At 46.2% G+C, this 20,871-nt stretch overlaps 1 protein-coding gene across 6 annotated transcripts; it reads right to left on the bottom strand.

Moving 5' to 3' along the window:
* Window positions 1–967: 967 nt before the first annotated feature.
* On the bottom strand, window positions 968–19,008 carry RNF2 (ring finger protein 2). 6 transcript variants are annotated; one of them, XM_077785509.1, is made up of 7 exons: window positions 18,987–19,008; window positions 7,975–8,063; window positions 7,200–7,360; window positions 5,860–6,075; window positions 4,817–5,089; window positions 3,795–3,966; window positions 968–3,412 (listed from the first exon to the last, which is right to left on the bottom strand). In XM_077785509.1, the coding sequence occupies exons 2-7, from the start codon at window positions 8,059–8,061 to the stop codon at window positions 3,311–3,313; spliced, it is 1,011 nt and encodes a 336-aa protein (XP_077641635.1). In that variant the 5' UTR covers window positions 8,062–8,063; window positions 18,987–19,008; the 3' UTR covers window positions 968–3,310. The 6 variants fall into 6 exon arrangements, with proteins under 6 accessions (XP_077641635.1, XP_077641633.1, XP_021380818.1 ...); XM_077785507.1 differs by having other exon boundaries at window positions 7,200–7,384; window positions 18,987–19,006; XM_021525143.3 differs by lacking the exon at window positions 18,987–19,008 and adding an exon at window positions 18,717–18,954 and having other exon boundaries at window positions 7,200–7,384.
* Between the last annotated feature and the right edge of the window lie 1,863 nt (window positions 19,009–20,871).

The following is a 20,871-nucleotide window of genomic DNA, read 5'->3' as shown; positions in this document are numbered from 1 at the left end:
TTCTTGTAAGAAGCCAAAGGTATTCAATATCTTTTCCAAGCCAAGGCAACTATTCCCAGGTTGGAGTAATTGGAATTCCCAGGTCTGGAAGGGCAGAAAAAGTGAAACTCAGACTTGGCTGTACAATCTGGGCTCTTTTCCTCTGCCAGAGAGTTAGAAGCTGTTGTAATCTGGGGTGGGGTTTTGCCTGTTGTCAGGGACCAGCTGAAGGAGTGTTTGTAACTCAGACCTCTGGGATTCTCTTCCTATTCAGCAGTTGTCTCTGCTGTTGACCAGGTAGGGTCAATTACTGCCATTACTGTAGGTTAGAGTCTGGAGCATGAGACATCTTGTTCCTCCTTGCATGGATCCACATGGCCAGGAAGCTTTCTGGAAGTTGAAGCTGTTCAGAGGCAATTTGGATAAGCAGTGGTAGCCCAGAGAGCAGCAGGATCTCAGTCAAGAGACTGTTCATGTTCAGTGCATCTCAAGAAGCCCTACACTGGCCATACTCAAGCATTGCCTCTTAACTCAAGGTGCATCTTCTGGTTAAATGTGGTGAATGTAGAGAGACTGCAAGGAAAGGAACAAAACTTGATCTCTAAATAATGCACCTCAGCTGAAGGGGTTCATTACAGTTGCTCTCTGCTCCTATTGACTGAAGCTGCCTAATAGTTAAATACACCCAAGGTTGCTGGGTTTAACCTGAGTGCTATGAAAAACCTTCATCCCCTTCCTCAGGCTGCCTGATCTGGTTGGAACAGCAGCACCTGTGACAGGTCAGTGGAAGAGCTGATAACCTTCTGTGTGCCCCTATTTCTCACTCAAGGCTCAGGAGGTGAGCTGGTCTCAGGGGTCTGTAACAGCCACCACTGGTGGAGCTGAGCTGCACCTGCACAGTGCCAGGCATGGCAACACAAACACAAACACTGCCCAAAGGGGTCCTTCATCAACCACAAGAGGAAGTAGCACTGCAATTCCCAACAAGTTGTTGATAACATTTTTGCTTTTATTGTCAATTTGAGCGTTTCAGTGGGACTTTAGTTGGATAGGAGATACTTTAGTAGAATATTAGGCTTACCCGTACGTAACACACATTATGTACTTAGAAAAGAACATGGCTTTAAAAGGGGGAAGAATAATGGCATTTTGAAAATAAAATAGTTTATAGCACTAAAGAGTCACAGTGCAATCAATGATTTAATCAAACAACTACATTATATATATAATATTTAAAGAACATAAATATTCAGGAAATTCACTACAACATGAAAATAAAAGCTTCACATTCTCTCACGCTTTTCAAAAGAACTGGAGACAAAGTGACAGCTCCTAGACAGACTGCTCAGCTTTACAACACTGCTCTTGCTTAAGGGACTGTCCCTCCCCTTAGCTCCCCCCAGGAGGGATGCTGGCACTAATCTAGAAGTTCTCCCCAGTAACTTTAAAGCATTTAGCACAGCCACTCCCCCACCCCCCATTATATTCCATGGACATGCACTACAGTCTATACAGCAACGCTTCACAAAGTCAGCAAAAACAGGTCCCTAATAGCTGCCCCTCTGTGCTCTGAGGCCTGAACTCTTCCATTTCATGTCACAAAAGCCCAAGGCTCTCCAGTCAGAGGAAATAATTAAGTTACTCGAAGCCGGTGCAGTTTCCACAGCGGGATAAAGCTGATCTGAACAGCAGCCAGAAGGGACAGTATTTACAAGTGCTAGGAAAGCCCAGAGCCAGGGAAGGGCCAAGTCCTTCCCAGGAGAATCCCCGAGCAGCAGAATACTTTTGTATCACATGCCAAAGCCAGTGGGAGTTCAGGCAGGACACAGGAGGAGTGTAAACCACACCATGTGCAGTAAAGCCTGGTGCTTCCCACCTACCAACTATTGGCTTCAAGCCTCAGGGGCAAACAGGGGAGGGTTCATCAGCAAGTCTTAGAGCAAAGGGAACCTCATGGTGATAGCTTCCCTTCAGACAGGACGTGGGACAGGTCAAGCTGCCCCCTCAGAGCCACAGCAAGGTCCAGAACATGTACAAGGGCTGCACGTGCAAAATGACCAGCAGCTACCAGGCCTGACAGCACAGCCCACTGCCACGCTGGGAAATGAGCCTAAATGTAAGACACTAAATGGTAAACTTTGTCAAGTACTGAAGTTGTCTTCCAAAGTGCTAAGCCATGTTTGTTAAAGCTATGGCAAAGTAACAAAAGCAGAATCTTGGAGCAGCTTACAATCGAAGTCTTCCCTACTCACCTGACACTGGGAAAAGATCCCTGCTGGGGTGGCACAATTCCCCAAAGCAAAGCATTTTGATGGTTGTATTGCTGGAATTTAGGGGATTTGCTTTAACAAAAAAATTTTCTGAACAGTTCTTTACAGCACATTCACAACAGAGATTCTACTCTAGGGAACAGAGCAGGACTATGAAAAATCCAGATTTCCTTCAGTTCAGCTGTGAGGACAGGGCAACGCTGCCAGGCAGGAATCAAGACTGGCACGTCCCGCATAGGGAAGAGTTAGGGGTTTGGGGTGTTTGCGTGTTTTTTGACTGAAATAGCCATTAAAAACAAAACCAAACCAATCTGATAAACCACTTTGCACTGAAGTATTAAATTAAGCCTAGTAAACAGCAAGATTTTAAAGTGTCAGTTTTCTCACTGCAGCTCTCTTTGGAATCCTAGAATCCCAGGATGGCTAGACTTGGAAGGAACCTTAAACACTGTTCCAGTCCAAGCCCCTGCCATGGGCAGCAATACCTCTCACAAGATGCAAAATTCACCTTTGTTCACAAGAAAATGCCTTAATGAACCTTTCCTAAGGAATCAGATTACCTCTAGCTGCAAGACTATCCCAAATCCATTCCCTACCAATCATTCTTCAGATGGATAACAATCACCAAATTCCAACATTTAACACATTCCTTGGCATATGCTACTATTGAACAGACTTCCTTGGCCACCCAACACTCCACACTTCACAGAGGCTACTAATAACTGTGTCCGATGGAGCAGAAATCCAGATTTACCTGGACAAAATGAAGCCATTCCAAACCGGAACACTGGATCAGATATCATGCATTAGGAACAAAAAAAGCATCTCAAACACTGGAATGCACTGGAGGTCATTTAGTCTCCTAGGGAAAAACCAAAAAACTCAACCCAAAGACTAAATTAAATACAGCCCAGAATACTGTCTAGTCATATTACTGAGTATAGTGAGAGCGCCTGAAGGCACCACATGTGTTGTCCATGAAGATATTGGGGGTGCCTTATTTTAATATTAAAGAAGTCATAATTATAAAAAGAGTTAGTTCCATCCGAGTTTCCCAGCACTTATTTGTGCTCCTTGGTGGGGGCATAGTACAGTTCCATGGGTTTGTTCACTTTCCAGTACTTCTCACTGACCAGTTCCAGGGAAAAGGACCCATTTAGTACCTAGAAGAGAACAGTAAAATGGGAACAAATGAGGTAATCTGGTGTTGTGCTGTAAAAGAGGCTACTTAAATCAATGCTTAAATGTGTTGACTTGAAGGAATCACCAATAATGTGGCACAAGTTACAAGATAAAAAACATGCAAATTCTCAAGTGAAGTAATGTTTTTCCCTCTTCAATTTTTATTGGAGAAGAATGGCATAAGCCAGGTCATTGTTGGTGCCATCACTGCATTTTCCCCAAGTAATTTCCATGCCTCCTTTTCTACCAATCAAGTTTTTACCAAAAAGCAAGCGATCTGCTGCTAAATAAGCTAGTGCCACGAGTTTTCCCCTGAGGCCAGCAGAGTTTTGAGCAGAGGTGCATGCAGGGCTCGGTGCTTACGGTGAACTGGCCGGCGGCGGTGGCGATGTAGATGGTGTACTGCTTCTCACTGGCCGTGTCCAGGTTCATCTGGTTGGACTCGCCTTTGCTCCGCAGCTCCTCCAAGGCCAGTCTCACTGCCAGGTACTTGGACAGGTGATCAACCGTGGCATTGCCCGAGGTCTTGATGTACCTGCGACAGCAGCCACACAGATCATCGATAATGCACAGCAGCAGCTGTGGGAAAAGCCATCTGCAATGCCCCAAGTGTTAAAGGTCAGCTGTGAAAAGGCCTTTAGAGACAATTCCCAGCTGAAGCTTTGCACAGATTTACACACATCACAGAGAGATGTCTCATCAGCAGAGAAAGCCAAGAAAAGACCCGAGGAAACACCAGAAAACTACTCTTTGCTGTGAATCAAAACTTGCAATCTGTGCTTGGACTGGATTAAGAACAAAAAGAGTCAGAAAAGCTGCCAGCCAGCAAATCCTACTGACACAAAGCTGCTCTGGAAACTGCTGACACTTATACAAGGTTTGTTTATTCCTAAAGAATCTTAGAGTAAGTAGAAAGGGGCTGATATAACACCATCATCCCACTACTGAACTGCAATGCTAGAAAACCTTAAAAACATCTTTATTTGTGATCAAAGGCTTAAAACAGCTTGTGGTCCTATTTTTTGTAATCGTTGAGCAGTAACATCTACCTGACTTAGAACAGAAAGAAGGGGAGAGTGTTTATTTACATCTGGCCTTGGCACAGGTTGCCCAGGGAAGCTGTGGCTGCCTCTGGGTCTCTGGAAGTGTCCAAGGCCAGGCTGGATGGGGCTTGGAGCAAGCTGGGATAGTGGAAGGTGTCTCTGCCGTGGCAGAGGGTGGCACTGGATGGATTTTAAAGTCCCTGCCACTTCATCCTGTGGTACAGTTAAACAGGATGTGATATGACTGAAGTAAATTGATGTTCAGAAGCCCAAAGAAGTGATGGAAAACCGATCACCAGGAAACAGCAGCAGAATACCTGGAGATGGCAAGGGGCCACTGACCTTGTCTGTGCACTGTCATCATTCTCCATGAGGGTGGGGTGAGGCCTGAACACCAGCTCGATCTCACTGGCCCCATCCATCACAGGATCTATGGCCACAGTGGTGTTGTTGTTGTCCAGCTCCAGCCCAGAGTCATCCGAGGTTTTGGTCCTCTTGTTGCTGGGCCCCGCTTCCTGGTTGCTGTGTGTGGAGGCGTTGCTGCAGTGGGAGCTGTCGCCGTTGTCCTCGGCCCCGCTGCCATTCTCAATCTGCTGCTTCTTGCCCCGCTGCAACCTGGCCACAAACAGGCAGAGATAAACCCTGACCCATCCAGAATCCAGCCAGGTCACAACACACCTCCTCCCCAAGTAAGCCACGTGCACATGCAAGCACTGAACATTTCAGAGAGATTTAAAGTTAAAAAAATTACTAATATTAATTCTTTAGTAGAGAAATATACTCATAGAAAGAACTATTCATTTTTTCATGTCCTTCAAACAACTTTTATCTATGTTTTAAGACTATTTTAACTTCACACAGCTGTTTTTCTGGCAATTGCAGACCATTATTTTCATCCAAGCATGGATTCACATGTGATTAGAATTATTAAATCACACCATGCTTTATCATGCAAAGTTTGGGGCCTCTCTCCCAGCTGGCTCTCTTAGGTTTAAATGCACATCTGGAATTTCACCACCGTGTAAACACCACATATTGCAGCCTGTGAATTAAGACAAAACTAAGCCCCAAATCCTGGTATTCTGCGCATTCATTGGCATGTAAGGGCAGAATTTTGGTACAGGATTTATGGTGTTATGGTTTCTTATCTAAGACATGACAGCCATAATTGGGTAAAGCTAAACTGAAGTTTCTATCAGGCTGTCACAGAAGTCACAGGGAATGATAAAGAGATTTCTGACAGCAGATAAAAGGTTAAAAATCCTTTTGCCAAAGGTTAAAAATCGTTTTGGCAGATATCAGTGGAGAGAAGATTCTCAAGCTCCACAGGGCATGAGGACAGGCATTGTATTTTTAGCCTAAAGGCAAATGAGGTGATTATGTACCTGTTCATAGCCTGAATCTTTAATCCTTCCTCGATGCTGTGGCTCAGGGCTTGCTGGTTGTTGTGCTTGCTGATCCTGGCCAGCACCCTCTCCTGATGAGCCTCGTACTCATCCCGGCTCGGGTAAATCTTACTGATGAGTGCGTCGAAATTGGGGTCTGGCCGCAGGGATCTTTTTGAAACGAGCTTTTTGCGACATGTGGGACATTCTTTGTTCCTGGACATGGGCAAGGAGGAAGCAAACAACACTTAGCTCTCCAGCAGTAACAAAACTCTGCCCTGTTGCTTCCATTCTTGGTCAAGGTGCTCGCTAAGACTCACTACTTATAGTAAATCTAGAAAGGGGCTTCTGTCTCTTGACAAATCAGGTAGCTGCAGATATTTAAACAAAGATCTCAAACATATCTCTCCCTGCTGCTCTTTTATTTTAAAGTATGTTTGAACAAGCTATTTAGACTGAAGAGATCAGAAGTCCTACATTCCCTTCTCTTCATTTTCTGGATAGATTTTTACCTAGAAAAAATGGATGCCTAATGGAAATTATACTGAGGCATAGTCTTAGGAGGAAATTCTTCCCTGTAAGGGTGGGGAGGCCCTGGCCCAGGGTGCCCAGAGAAGCTGTGGCTGCCCCTGGATCCCTGGCAGTGTGCAAGGCCAGCCTGGAGAGGGCCTGGAGCAACCTGGGACAGTGGAAGGGTGTTCCTGACCATGGCAGAGGTGGGACTGAATGGCCTTTAAAGTTCCTTCCAAGACAAACCATTCTGGGATTCTATGATTCCATGATTTCTAGCACTCACAAGACACATAATTTGAAATGGCTGAAGGCCACGTAATTTGAAATGTATTGTTAGGAAAAGGAAGAATAAGGGAAATGAAACCCATTTTTGTCAGCAATGTGTATTTTTGCTTTACTGTTACTGGATCTAAGGGACAAAAAGAATAGAAAAAAGGACTTCAACTCCTTGTAAGAAACAGAATTATGAAATTATTTGTCATGAGGAAGCAATTTGATCTGTCTTCCAGAGATGGCTGAACATGGAAAAACAGGGTTTAAAAGGTGTGCTGCACATTCAGAAACTCCCAGTGCACTGTCCCACATCAACCCCTGACCAAGGACACTTCCACCTCACGTGCAATGGACTGTCCAAGCCTTCTTTCCTCCACAGTGTTCATCCCTGCCCCTGGCAGCATCCCATCCCTCTTCCTGGCAGTGTCCCATCCTTGGCAGTGTCCCCTCCCCAGGCCTTGGCAGTGTCATCCCCACCGCATCCTGGCAGTGTCCCCTCCCTGGCAGTGTCCCTTCCCTGTCCCCTGGCAGTGTCCCTGGCAGCGCTCACACACCCGCTCCTGAGGGCAGTGATGATGCAGTCGGCGCAGAAGCGATGCAGACACTCCTTCGTGGTCATGGTGTTCTTGAGCATGTCCAGGCAGATGGGACACATGAGCTCACTGTGCAGGCTCCTGGGGGACACCACGATCTCCAGGCCATCTGTGATGGCTTCCTGGCAGCAAAGAAGGGAAAGGTTCTTTCCTGGGATTGAGTTCCTTCCTCGTGAAGGCGGCATGTTTTACTCAAGGGAACACAGCAAAGAGACAGGACAAACACACACAGCACACAAAACCCCAGTGCTGCCAGCCCTGCAACACACAATAAAAACAAGGAGCTGCTGGAGAGGGTCCAGGGGAGGCCATGAAGCTGATGAGGGGTCTGGAGCATCTCTCTGATCAGGAGAGACTGTGGGAGTTGGGCCTGGTCAGTCTGGAGGAGACAGGACTGAGAGGGGACTCTCATTATCTATGTAACTATCTCCAAGGGGTGTCAGAGGATGGTCCCAGACTCTGTTCCATGGTGCCAGTGACAGGACAAGGAGAAATGGCCATAAACTAAAACACAACAAGCTCCACCTCAACACGAGGAAGAACTTCTTCCCTTGGAGGCTGCAGAGCCCTGGAGCAGCTGCCTGGGGAGTGGAGTCTCCCTGTCTGGAGACATCCCAAACCTCCCTGGACCTGTCCCTGTGCCACCTGCTCTGGTGACCGTGCCTGGGCAGGGGTTGGGCTGGGTGATCTCTAGAGGTCCCTCCCAAGCCCAGCAGTCCCACAGCTCTGGGATTACCTGGGGTGTTCTCTGCAGCTCGTACAGACTGAGCTCCCAGGTCTTGCTCAGAGGCTGCGTCCCGTTGGTCTGCACGGCCTGAGACATGGCTGGGGAAAGAAGGGACACGGGCTGAGCACTCAGGTGAGTCTGGCTCAGGATCCTCTCCCTCCCAAGCCACAGCAGCGTGTGTCCAGCCCAGCAGAAGCTCCAGGGAACACCCGTCCCCCCACGTACCAGGCTCTGCTGTGTCACACAAGGATAATCTCCTGCTTGTACCACTGCAGGAGAACTGGGGGAGCTGCTCAGCCGTGAACACTTGGCAAAAATCAATTGAGTTGTTAAACAAAAGTGTCACAGAACTGAGGGCCAGAGAACATGGGCCACAAATGCCACCTGATGTGGAAAATATTCCTGAAACATCCACTTCCAAACATGCACATGGGTCAAGCAGGGTCTGCTTCCAACACTGAGGGGAAGGGCAAAATGAGACACGACACAGCACACCAGTCAAATGTGCTCACTGGAGCACACCACGAGGGCTTTTCCTCCTTCTTCAAAACACATCCCATGGGCTTTCCCATCAGAAGTTTGAAGGATGCTGAAAGATCAAGAGAAACCCAGTCACTGCATAATTTAAATAATAATAGTAATTTTAAAAACCCAGAGAAACTGCAGTGCTGTTCCATCAAAATTTTAGTATTACTGTATGAGATGAGGCAAAATTACCACAGAGTCACTGCAGATGTGAAAAAGTCTGCAAAGAGATAGAAGAAAATAATATTTCTGAAAATACTTTTATGCTGGGGGAGAGGAGGCATTGCTTCCCATGACTCCAGAAGTGTCTGCCTTGAGCAGGAAAACTTATCCCAGACAGTGGAATGTTTAAAAAAAATAATTGTAACTATGTAAGTGGCAAGACTGCAATTGCAGACCTTTTTTCTAGGTGGAAGAATTAGAAGTGCTTTCTTTTATACCTTTTTTAAATCTGGGTTTCCAGACCCTTCAATTCAGCAGCCAAATGCATTTTCTATTGGCATCTACCACATACATTATAATCTATATTCCAACTCATTAAGTTCTTTATGAAAAAGCCCAAACTCTCTGGAGAACAAGGTTACTATATAAGCTTTAATTAATTGTGAAGGGAAAAGCAAGATAAGCTGTGCAGAGCACTAAATCTACTTTCATCCAGGCACAGAAATCAGAGTTTTCTCATTTGGTATTTTCCTTCTTTTTGAGGAAGGAGGGGAAAAAAGCCCGACATAAAATAGCCACATCCACTATTATGTCTATTAAGTAGAATCACAGAATCCTGGAATACTTTGGGTTTGAAGGAAGCTTTAAGATCATCCAGTTCCAACCCACTGCCATGGGCAGGGACACCTTCCACTGTCCCAGGTTGCTCCAAGCCCTGTCCAGCCTGGCCTGGGACACTTCCAGGGATCCAGGGGCAGCCACGGCTTCTCTGGGCACCCTGTGCCAGGGCCTGCCCACCCTCACAGGGAACAACTTCCTCCAATATCCAACACCAACATACCCTCTGTCAGTCTGAAGCTTCCCCTTTTTCTGTCACTCTAATTCCTCTCAGAGTCCATCTCCAACTCCAATTTTACTGTGTAAATGTCGTGCCCTGAAACTGCAGTTTACTTGTCACAAGAGACAGGTTCCTCTGAGGGATCAGAGAAGTCCCATGTCCAGTTAAGACCTCACCACCCCAGTAAAGGTAAGAAGCCCCAGCTGCAGACTGAAGCACTGGGCTGTCCTGTCAGTGTTTTATTTCACTTATTCGGTGCTATGAATTTAATGATGGTATTAAGTGACACATCTCAGCAAAGAAGGGAAACACTGTTTCTCTGTGTTCTAATTTCCACTAATATTTAAGGCAATTCCAGGTGTACAGGAAGCTAAGTGCTCCAGGATAAGGATTTTTTCATGCTGTTCTAACAGAGGCCAAACATCATTCTGTGTCTGCACTGGATACCACTCTTGTGTGCTTTTAAAACTGACACATTCAATTAACCATCATTTCAGCAGCTGAAAGAAATTAATGAAGCTGCTAATCACAACCCTGGCCAAAACCTGCTGGAGCACATGGACCAAGACAGCAGAGCCCCAGAGGATCCAGCCTGTCCTAGACAGGAGCCTGCTCTCCACACCCGAGTGAAGGGCTCATCCCAGCAGCTCCTGCCTGTACAGGTAATTCCTCACCTGAACTCATGTGCTGGCTAACACAGAACAGCAGCTCTGGGGCCAGGTCATCACCAAACCCATCCATTGCACAAAAACCACATTAACACCAGCAACCTTAGACCTTTTATCGTCATTTTACCTTTATGACTTGCCTGTTCCCTCTGGATATAAGAGGAAAGCAACCAGTCACACAGCAACAGGCTAATTGGGGTGAAACCACATTTACAGAATCACAAAACAATTTGGATTGGAAGGGACCTTAATGATAATCCAGTTTCAACCCCCTGCCACAGGCAGGGACACCTTCCACTAGCTCAGGGTGCTCCAAGCCCCATCCAACCTGGCCTTGGACATTCCCAGGACTGGGACGGGCACAGATTCTCTGGGCACCCTGTACCAGGGCCTGCCCACCCGCACAGGCAGAAATTTCTTCCCAATATCCCATCTAACCCTGCCCTCTGGCAGATTAAACCTCTCTCTCAGAGCCACCAAGTAGCTGTTTGGATTAGTCCTGTGGCCAGAGGGCCATTCTTGTCAATCATAAAGAAAAACACCTTAATCACCTGCAACCCTTCAGACTGACTCAGTCTTCAGGGACAGCAAAAACCCTAGGCACAAACTCCATAATTACAGGGTACACATATCTGTCACAATCAGCCAGAGCTGACTGATAAACCAATGTACTACACCTCAACAAATTTGAAGAAAACCAGTTGGGAATTTAGGAAAGTAAGTCTTGTCCCGGAAATGCTGGAAAACAGGCAGTTACAGGAAAAAATAACAGTAAGGAACACACTGTCTGAAAGGACCTTGGATCTCCTGCCTGCTCACTGGCTGTGGAATCTATGCTGGGATGTCCTTCATCCAAATGTGCTTGGACAAAAAACTCCAGCAGACTAATATCCACACTTGTTACACACCACATCCACTTTGCAACCTCTTACACTGAAATATACTTAATTATTTACTCCAACGTAGTCATGACTGAAGTAGGGTGGGCATTTGGCTATCCCACTCCTGAAACTGTCCAGTAAAAATAAAATCCAGCTGACAGCACTTAAGAGCAGACCAGTCAGATCTGTTGGCAACCAAAGCAGGAGCTCAGCACCACCATTTCTCTGCTCCTGCCCTTCCCAGCTTACCTTTCACAGGTTTCCACCCTCACATCCACCAAGGAGTAACAGCTCCTTAGTTCTATTGCTGAAAATTAGTCAGTTCTGAATATATAACTTTTCCTCTAAGCTCTAGCCCAGCACTAACCTTGATGGTGGTCCTGCTTTAAACAGGGAGCAGGGGATGCCATCAGGGATCCCTCACAAACCTGGATTATGCTCCAGAATGCTTTGCAGGTCCTGTTTTAGCCCAAACAAAGGCTAAAGAGCATCTGCAGTGTGGTTGTGTCAGCAAACCTTGAGATCAGAGAAAGGCTGGAATGGTATCAAGCACCTGAAGAGAGAACCCATATACCCAGCTCAGGTGTGACCATAACCACACCACCCCCATTCAACTTTCTGTGAAACTTTCATGAAAAAAAAAAAAACAAAACTTATGAGGAAAAAGTTGCATCAGGCTCTTAAAAAAAAAAAAATTACACACATTTTTAGAGAGTATTAAAACCTTAGAAATAACTGAATTCTATTCCAAGCTGTAAAAGGTAAATATTTAGACTTAAAACAGTAAGACAGTTAGACCTCTATTCAGTGTGCCAAATTCAACAGCACCTTCAAACCATTTCAGGGTTTTCTTCCTAAGGATTAATTATTTTAAAAACAGGTATTCATAGTGCAGTTACTTGGAAGTTTAACAGGTTTAGAACTTTAAGTTTAACTCTCTCACACACCATGACTAGTATTTGGAACAGACTGCACATTTTCACAGAGTACTCAACCCAATAATTCATTTCAAATTATTCAATTAAAGCACTCTGAAATTTAAGGTATTTTCTGGTTTTACTTATTGGCTTAGAGCTTGATTTGAAAAAAAAAAATCCACACAATCTGGAAGACACTATTTGAAGGAATTAACCTCCCCTGTAGTTACCTGGCAGTTCAGATAGCTTTACATCCAGGACAACTGGTACTAGATTATAATCTAGTATGTTCAGTATTCACTCTGAAGTTATGTTCCTCTCTGGATCAAAAATCCCCCAGGAAACAGCCAAATCAGGTTCTGGCTTGGAGCTCCTTTTGTTCCCTGCTGTGAAAATCCCTCCTCAGTGAACCTGAACAGAGATGTCACCGCACCGGGCTGTGCCTCCCAAACTGCCCACCACTCCTCAAAGTGTCTCTTGCTGAGTTTGTATTGCACTTAGTCTAGTTATACCCTGATCTCTGAAGGGGCTAAACTCAAGGGAGGAAGGTTCTGCTGAACTGGGTTTAATTCATTCAGCCATCAGGATTATGATCATCCAATGCCATCCCCTTGCCATGGGCAGGGACACCTTCTACCAGCCCAGGTTGCTCCAAGCCCCATCCAACCTGGCCTTGGGCAGTGTCAGGGATCCAGGGGCAGCCACAGCTTCTCTGGGCACCCTGTGCCAGGGTCTGCCCACCCTCAAAGAGAACAATTCCTTCCCAATAGCCCATCCAAAACTACTCTTCCAGCTTTACAACCATGTGGCCCTTTTCTCTTATGGACCATGGATCCATGCTCTGTGAGAGAAAGAAACCATCTCAGCAGCCACTCCTGGGCAACAGTGTGGCTGGGAATTAAGAAAGGGATCAGATTCATGCCAGGGCATGATCATGTCAGGGATCCCTGAGCTGGCTTTGATAAGTAGCGTTTAAAAGCACCTGCATCATTACAGCCCTGACTGCCAGCAATGACTTTGTGTCATTCCAACTTCAGCTACAACTGAAGTGATGCTCACTGAAAATTAAACACTCTGACAATCCCAATTTAACAGTGTTTGCACCTGGCTCCCTGCCATCCTATTTTCCTACTTTATTTACAGAAGGAAATGAAGAGATTAACATTCAAATGTTTCAATCAATTATATCAATACGGCCCCACTACGGCTGAGAAAACAATTTAACTAAAATAAAACTATAAAATTAAGACACAAATTGTACATCTGAATAGGTCAGCTCTCACTGAATGTCAGATACTGGGTGACTGGCACAATGGAGAACTTGCTAATGCAATAAAAAAAACTATCTGTAAATACATGAATGGCAAATGTTCCCCACACTCAAGACTCTGCCAAGTTCATTTAAAATGCTGAGAAATCCAAGGTTTGTCACTCTACAAAAAGCAGTTAGCAAAGAGACCCAACCTCAGTGCTGCCCTAGAGCACTCCCAGCAAGGAGGGAAAGATGTATCATTAACTCCAGACCACAGACTCAAAAATGTCCCAAAGCAGTCAATAAAATTGAGGAATGCAGAAAAATCCAAGGCAATGATGCAGTTTAACAGCCCCAACAGTTGGTAACACCGAAGACTTTTTCCCAGCATGACTGTCCCTCTCAGTCATACCACAGCAGGGGTTTGCATTTTCCTAATAACTAGTCCCAAACTCCCATTTTCCCATAAACATAAAAGCATTTTTCTTCAACACTGAAAAAAAAATCCTCTCTTGAAAAACAAGTAGCAACACCTAATGCTGTGATTATGGAATCCCTGGAAGGCTGCTGGACAGATGACATCTGACTGAGGGAAAAAATAATAATGGCATTTCTGAAACCCATGGGCTTGGAAGCACATGGTGTTTTACAGTTTCTTGGCTGTATTTACTCTCCTAAGAAAGTGTTCTGCTTTTGAGGTATGGAATCTTCCAGCTAACAGCCACTCACAATTCCCTGGCCCTGAGATGGATCAATCCATGGAGTTGGGCAGCATTTCCAATCTGGCTGTGAAGCTGCTGCTCCTGGCTGAGAGACACTGGAGTGTGACCTCACACAAACCATCTGCTGTGCATCTGGACACCTCTGGAAGGGCTCCATGAATCTGATGCTGACAGAAGTGTCCAAAGGGAGATAATCCTCCTGGTTTAGATGTCAAGGGCAACAGGGGGAAATTAAGTACCAAATTAAACTGCTGATCAAACTCCAGGCTGTTTTATGAGTGTTGGGAACAGCCATATACTTCTGGACATGAAACAAAGATGTGATTGATTTTAGGTTGGTGCTTCTCTGTATATTTATAGCAGGAAAGTATAGCAGCATTTAAGCACCCTGAGCCCAGGTACATCCCTCCTGTGGAGCTGAAGCTCAAATTTCAGTTTATTCTAACAAGGTCTGTACTCTGCATGCATCTGGCCTTTTCACACCACCTCCCAGATCACTCCACTCTTGTCAATAACCTTTAGCCCTCAGTGTCAGCTCCTCATTCCCAGTTCTGTACCCTACTCTCCTTGACATCTCCTCAGCTAGAAAAAATGGAATACATAAAAATACCATGACATTTCCAGAGAACTATCTATATCATCCGTTCCTCTAAGGTGTCCAGAACTCACCTGCTCAAACTCATCAGATGTCAAACCCAGGCTATTACTAAATTATAAAGCTTAGAATTTTTGTAAGGGTTAATTTGAAAACTTTTCAGGTTTTGGTACACACACACACACACACAAAAGCAAACTTTGCCTGCTATTGTAATGCATCAGGCAGTAAGATAATTTTAATCATTAGAGCTCATATCCTGGAACTTAACCTTTCACATCACCTGTATCTCCTCCAAAGTAGTATTAAAGTATGTTACAACATTAATGCCTTCTGCCAGGAGTAGAAACAAACCCCAAAAATGTTACAGGAACAGCAACATCTCACTGTTGATGTGGATCAATAGATCAGGCAAACACTTGACCTCAAATGTGCCAAAGACCTTTGCCAAGAATTCATATAAAAAGGAAAACAGCCATTACCAAGCTATAATTTAGCCCTGTGAAGCAATAATATTAAGCAGAACTCTGGGGGAGTGAGTTGAATTGTGATTTGATCTGCTGCTTGTTAAATTTTATGCCAAGTTTTTCATACTATGAAGCATGGTAGTGTATAGTATGCGTGTGACTACCCAGGTGAGTTTCAAAAATGAAGTTCTTTATCTCTTAAATTAACCTTGGACTTCAGAATTAATAACAGCTGGTAAGGAGAAAAGTCAAATTCCTTTCTAAAATTAATTTCAGTGCTGTATCAGATCAGAACGGGAGGGATAAAGGACTGAAAACTTTTGGGAGCAAACGAAAGTAAAGCCTCAAACTCTAGAAAAGTTGAATCCATCAAGCAACTAAATTGTGCAAACAATTTGTGATATGTGCTGCCTTAGGATATTTTTAATGAGACTTAGTTTTTCATTTTTCCTTGCCCTGCTCTGCTGGCACATTTTTTTGAGGCCACTCTCTTGCCGTGTCCTTGAAGTAACAGCTGCCAAAAGCAAGACCAGAGCACTTCAATCAGTAAGGTAAAGTTTAATCATTTCAGTACCTCTGTTGTGGCCTTTAAATTTTTTGTGCATCTAACAAAAATTCTGTGAACATCCATGTGCTACAATTCAGAATCTTTTGCATCTTCACAAATGCTGTGACTGGTTCTGCCAGAGGCATGTGCAGGATTCCAGGTTCCTTCCAAGAGCTATGTTAGAGAGCCACAAGGATTTCTCTCCCACTTGGCAGTGAAGCCACAACCAACAGTGATAGAATTTTCTTGATGAGAACAAGAAGACAGCTTGGTTATTAATAAACAGAAAATAAACTCCCCCACAACACCTGATAGACAAAAAGACTCAAGCAATTTTATGTCTGATTGACTTAATTGCTGCAATAAACATATAAAAGAAAAACACTGAATTTGGCAAGCAGGCAGCTCTCACCTAAAGCTGGGCAACTGCAAAGAACGATTTCTGTTTCAAGGACTCCCTCGCAAGTAAAACTGTCCATTTTGTAAACAGTACTACAGGAGCAACATTTAACACAGTTTAAACCAATACTTACACAAACCAGTGCAATGTTATCCCAAGAGGTGAAGAGTAAAGAATGATTAGCTTTTAATTAGTTAACAGAACACTACTGCTAACTCCCTGCTGTCTGCAACAGAGCTCCAGGATGCACATGTTGGGGGAAAGCAGACAGGGGTAATTCCTAAAATATTTCTCCACTGCAACAAGTCTAAACAGCTCCACAATATCAAATGCTGCTCATTCCTTCGAAAATTAAGAATTTAAGGTCAGCTCTGACAGCCAGTTATTTGAATCAACAGAAAGCCAAGCAAAAGCAAGCTGAGGCTCAACAGCATCTCTTCACCAATCTCTTTATTCTCTGTCTGCATCCTTATTAAGCTGCTGATCTCTTCAGAACAAAATAGGTAGAGGGTATTTAAGGAAAAAGAAAGTGGAAGGAATTCCTTTACTCCAATGCTTCTTTCATGCATGTTCCTAGAGCTGGTGCTTCAGTAAGAGGAAATCCAGTGCTCCTAAGAAAAATACAACTGAGCAGTCACAGACTGGAGTCTCATTTTTAAAGCTCCTTTCCCTCCTCCCATTACTTTTTTTTTTTTTTTTGGTAAGCAAGCGAAAGAGTTAAAAGAAAGATGAAGACATTCACTTAGCCCAACATCTATTTCACATATAAGACTGATAGCTTTCCTGTAGCCTGAATTTCTATTCAATGACAGCAGAGCACTGAAAATGCCAGAATTCTGCTCCAATCACCCAGGAGGCCCAACCAAGTCCATACTCAACCCATTACCACTCATCACTCCTAGAACACAAAGCATCATTGACCAAGGGAAACCCATGCAATTTATTTTGCTGGCACCTGCATATTATTTCACCTCTAAGACGTGACAGAAAGTGCTTTTCTTGGCAGTTGCAGCAAGGGTGGTGCTTCAAAGCTTTGAAGCCAAAGGCCAACAATTTTAGCCACTGAAGAAGTGAAAAAATACCTCCAAAACAATGTCTGTGTCCCTCTATTATCATAAACTTGAATGCAGACAACAATATTATTAAACACTGTGAGTGTGCAGTTATTAAACACTGCAAGTGACAATGAATGGGGGCAGTGAGGTTTAAAGATGCTCGCGATTTGTCTGTCATTGCAGGGAGGCACTGTCACAGTCACACCCAGCCACAAACTTGTACCTGACACTGCAGCTAGTGAAAATTCCTCCCTTCTCCAAACAACTGATAAAGCTAATCCTTCCAACAAACATTTTTAATGCAAAATATACTGCTTATCCGTATCTGCTGCTGTCACAGCCAGTGCCTCTGTCTTCGCTGACAGCTGAATGTCAGCTGAGCTTGACATGATATATAAGAAAGTCAAATTATCTCATTACACAAGTTTTAATGGAAACACAGATGAATACAAATCAGAGCACCTCTGCAGGGAACTCCTATGACAAATTGAGTCTTTGTCACTGAATGAATGACACTCGATGAAATAATTCTCCCCAAGCAATCATAATTTCACCTGCACACCAGTCACATTTTTTCCAAACACAAGCAATTCTCTTTAATCCTTAAAAGCCCATGTGCAGTGCACAGTTATCACTCAGCGCTACGACCATTTCCAAACAGGGCAGGTTATGAATTATCATACTGGAAATCATCTTTCTCTACTAAATGTCCTCTGGATTTCTGTGGAATTAGGCACTTGATCCAATTATTTTCCATAGAAGAGGGTCTGAAAAACAAACAGCTCACAAAAATCCCGAGAAGACTATTGCTTAGCGCTTATTTCATATACACACAGTGCCATAGGGCTGGTGCAAGGAAGGCAAGAGCTCCAGAAGAGCTACTGCAGAATGTAAAACTTGGCAAGAAGCAAGTGCTAAATTCGTACAGAAAGCAGCGGGAGCGATGTGGAGGGAGGAGACACATCCTCAGCTCCCGGCACAGCGTCCTTCTGCACCTGCTGCCCTGTGGGAAGCGACATTTTCCCGGGAGCAGCCGGCTCGCTCCCAGCCCAGCTCCCGAGCATCCCGGCTCGCCAGCACCGCTCGGCACGGGCTCCGGGACAGACAAAAGACCGGGAAGGCCGAGCTATAAATCACACCCAGGGTCGCACCGCTCAGAGCCAGCGGGAGAGCTCGGGGCCGTGTCCGTGAGCTGTCCCTCGCCGGGGATGGCAGCGGCGGTGCCGCGCTCCCGGCTGGTGCTGCGGTACTGCGGCCGCGATGGAGCCCTGCCTTCTCCCTCTGCCTGCACACATGCACCTACACATGCATCCCTACGTGCATGCATAGGGAGACAGCCGCGTACATATAGGTACGCGTGTACAGATGGTTATACCCGGCTGTTCTGGGCTCGGCAGCCCCACGCCGGCCCTGCGGGCGGCTCGGTGCCCCGCGGCCCCGCAGCACGGCCGGGCTGGGGCAACGGGGGCTCCAGACTGCCATGGGACCGCTGGGCACGGCTCCTCCCGGACGCCGCGACCCCCGCCCCGCCGGAACAGCCCGGCAGCCGCCCCGCCGCCTCCCGGCCGGGGCCAGCCCCGCTCGGACACCGCGCACAGGCACCCGCGGCTCCGCACCGCCCCGCTGCCGCGGGACAGCCCCGGCGGGACAGCCCCGGCGGGACAGCCCCGGCGGGACAGCCCCGGCGGGACAGCCCCGGCGGCGCGCCCGGCCCGCGCTCACCGCCCGCCGCCGCCTCGCTCCGCGACCGGCGCCGCCGCCGCAGCCCCCGCAGCACAATATGGCGAGCGGCGGCTCCGCAATGGAGCTCGGGAAATAGAGGGGAGTTACATATTCATGGCCGGGGCTGGGCAGGGGGAGCGCGGACGGGGGCGCCGCGCCCGGGCCGCCCCGCGCCCTCCTCCGCCTCCACAGCCTTCTCCCGTCCCTTTCCCGGGATGCGGCCCCGCGTCCTGCGGGGCTCCCTCCGCACCACTGCCCCTCTCCACTGACCGCCCTGCGCGGGCTGAGCTGCACCAGGAGAGGTTCAGGTCGCACATCTGGAGGAATTCTGCTCGGAAATGGTGATGACACATTGGAAGGGGCTGCCCAGGGGGGCGGCGGGGTTGCCGTCCCTGGAGGTGTTTAAGGAAAGGCTGGCCGTGGCACTTGTCAGGCACAGGTTGGCCTCGGCGGTGTTTCGCAGCCGCGGCGCTCCGCGGTTCCGCGGGCGGGTGGCGCTGGCCGGGCCGGGCAGGTGAGCCCGCGGCCCGCAGGGGCCGGGTCATCGTGGCCGCCCCGGCCCCGCACCGCCCTCAGGGTGGAGGCCTGCCGGGCCGCGCTCCCTGAGCGCCGCTGCCGAGGGGCCGCGCCCGGAGCCCCAGGCGGGGAAGCAGGAGCGCCAGGCAGCGAGGCACCGAGCCAGCCGTCCCCACACCCCAGCGACGAGGGACAGGAGCTGGAGCAACACTTGCGGTGTTTCTCTTCCCTATACACCTGTGGTGCTCTCGAGCATCTCTAGCCCGCTCTGCGGTCCTAACGCGAAGTAAACGTTTGTCTCCCCGTGTCTGCGTTTTAGCGTTTGGTAAATTAAAACTGTATTTATGAGCTTCGGGCCTTCAGAGGTGCCTCTGCTGGTCTTGGCATGAACTATTTTATAGCGATAGCAAAGCAGTACACTTTGTGTAATTAAATCTGGTGTGAGTAAAAAGTGAACAGAGATCAGACGTGAGTTTGAATTAATACTTCAGTCTTTAATCATGCAGCAACTTAATTAAGATTATTCGATAAGGAGTAGTTAAGGCAATTCAATACGGAGTATTTAAGGCAGTTCAGTATTAAATATTTTAAGTTTTCCTAGACTGTTATAGTTAGTGTTCTCATAATTAGAATATTTTAAAAGTCCTGGTTTGGACCTTCACCTCTTCTTGCAAAACTTCACATATTTTTGAGAAATTCTAGCCTAAGTCAGGTTATTCCTAAGTAATTGTTTTTATGGAGTAGCTTTCACTCCCTCACACCCTTTATGCAGCTTATATAATTGATCCTTACAAGACATTGTTAAGTTAGTCAGGAATAACATCTCTGTTTTCCAAGTGTGATCAAATATCTCAGAGTCAGCTGAGGATTTAATAGGATTTAATAGTCTTTTTTCTTGATACGGTTTCTTAAAAAATTATTTTTCTGAAGTGGGTTGTGTTGAGCTCTTTCAGTGTTAAAATTCAAAGCTGGTACAGAATGGAATAAGAGATTCTGATACACTCCTCTCTTTAGATTGACAGTAGTCAGAACTAATGACTGAAATTTCCATGAAGTTTCAGGTGTTCATCAGTGCCAAGGAAAGGAAAATGTTGTCTGGCAAGTTATTGTGGTACCAGAAGTGCCCTTTGGTAAAAATTGCTTCACTTGTTAATTGCCTGCAGCACTGAGGTGAGTGAAGAAATTCTGATACTAATATACCACCATTAGTAACATTTGTTCTATGTGAGAAAAGCTTAATGCTGCAAAAATAAGATTTGCAAAATGAGAGCATGCAGTTTTAAGGAAGGCAGATCTCCAAAGGCAGATGGAGTGCAAGGTGGGTTGGAATCACAGAATCCCAGAATGGTTTTGGTTGGCAGGGACCTTAAATTCATCTTGTTCCAACCCCCTGCCATGGCAGGAACACCTTCCACTATCCCAGGGTGCTCCAAGCCCTGTCCAGCCTGGCTTTGGACACTGCCAGGGATCCAGGGGCTGCCACAGCTTCTCTGGGCACCCTGTGCCAGGGCCTCTCCAGCCTCACAGGCAGAAATCTGGTATAATACAAAACTATAAACTGGCATGTAAATTAACAAACTGTAAACATTTCTAGGAACCTTTTGCTGAAAGAGACGCAAAAAGAAATTCAACACTTTTA

Source organism: Lonchura striata, chromosome 9 (genome assembly GCF_046129695.1).
Source record: "Lonchura striata isolate bLonStr1 chromosome 9, bLonStr1.mat, whole genome shotgun sequence".
NCBI classification, from domain to species: Eukaryota; Metazoa; Chordata; class Aves; order Passeriformes; family Estrildidae; genus Lonchura; species Lonchura striata.
The sequence above is the reverse complement of the archived record's forward strand: the minus strand, read 5'-3'. Positions and strand labels throughout refer to the sequence as shown.

What these genes read in the sequence shown, in the direction of transcription:
- RNF2 (XM_077785506.1), bottom strand. Translation starts at nt 8,520, where the DNA reads ATGTGTTTTGAAGAAGGAGGAAAAGCCCTCGTGGTGTGCTCCA. An exon ending in ATCACTGCCCTCAGGAGCGG is followed by an intron (nt 6,076 to 7,199) that starts GTGTGTGAGCGC and finishes GCCCATGTCCAG; the next exon opens with GAACAAAGAATGTCCCACAT. An exon ending in CCGCCGCCGGCCAGTTCACC is followed by an intron (nt 3,413 to 3,794) that starts GTAAGCACCGAG and finishes GTTCTCTTCTAG; the next exon opens with GTACTAAATGGGTCCTTTTC.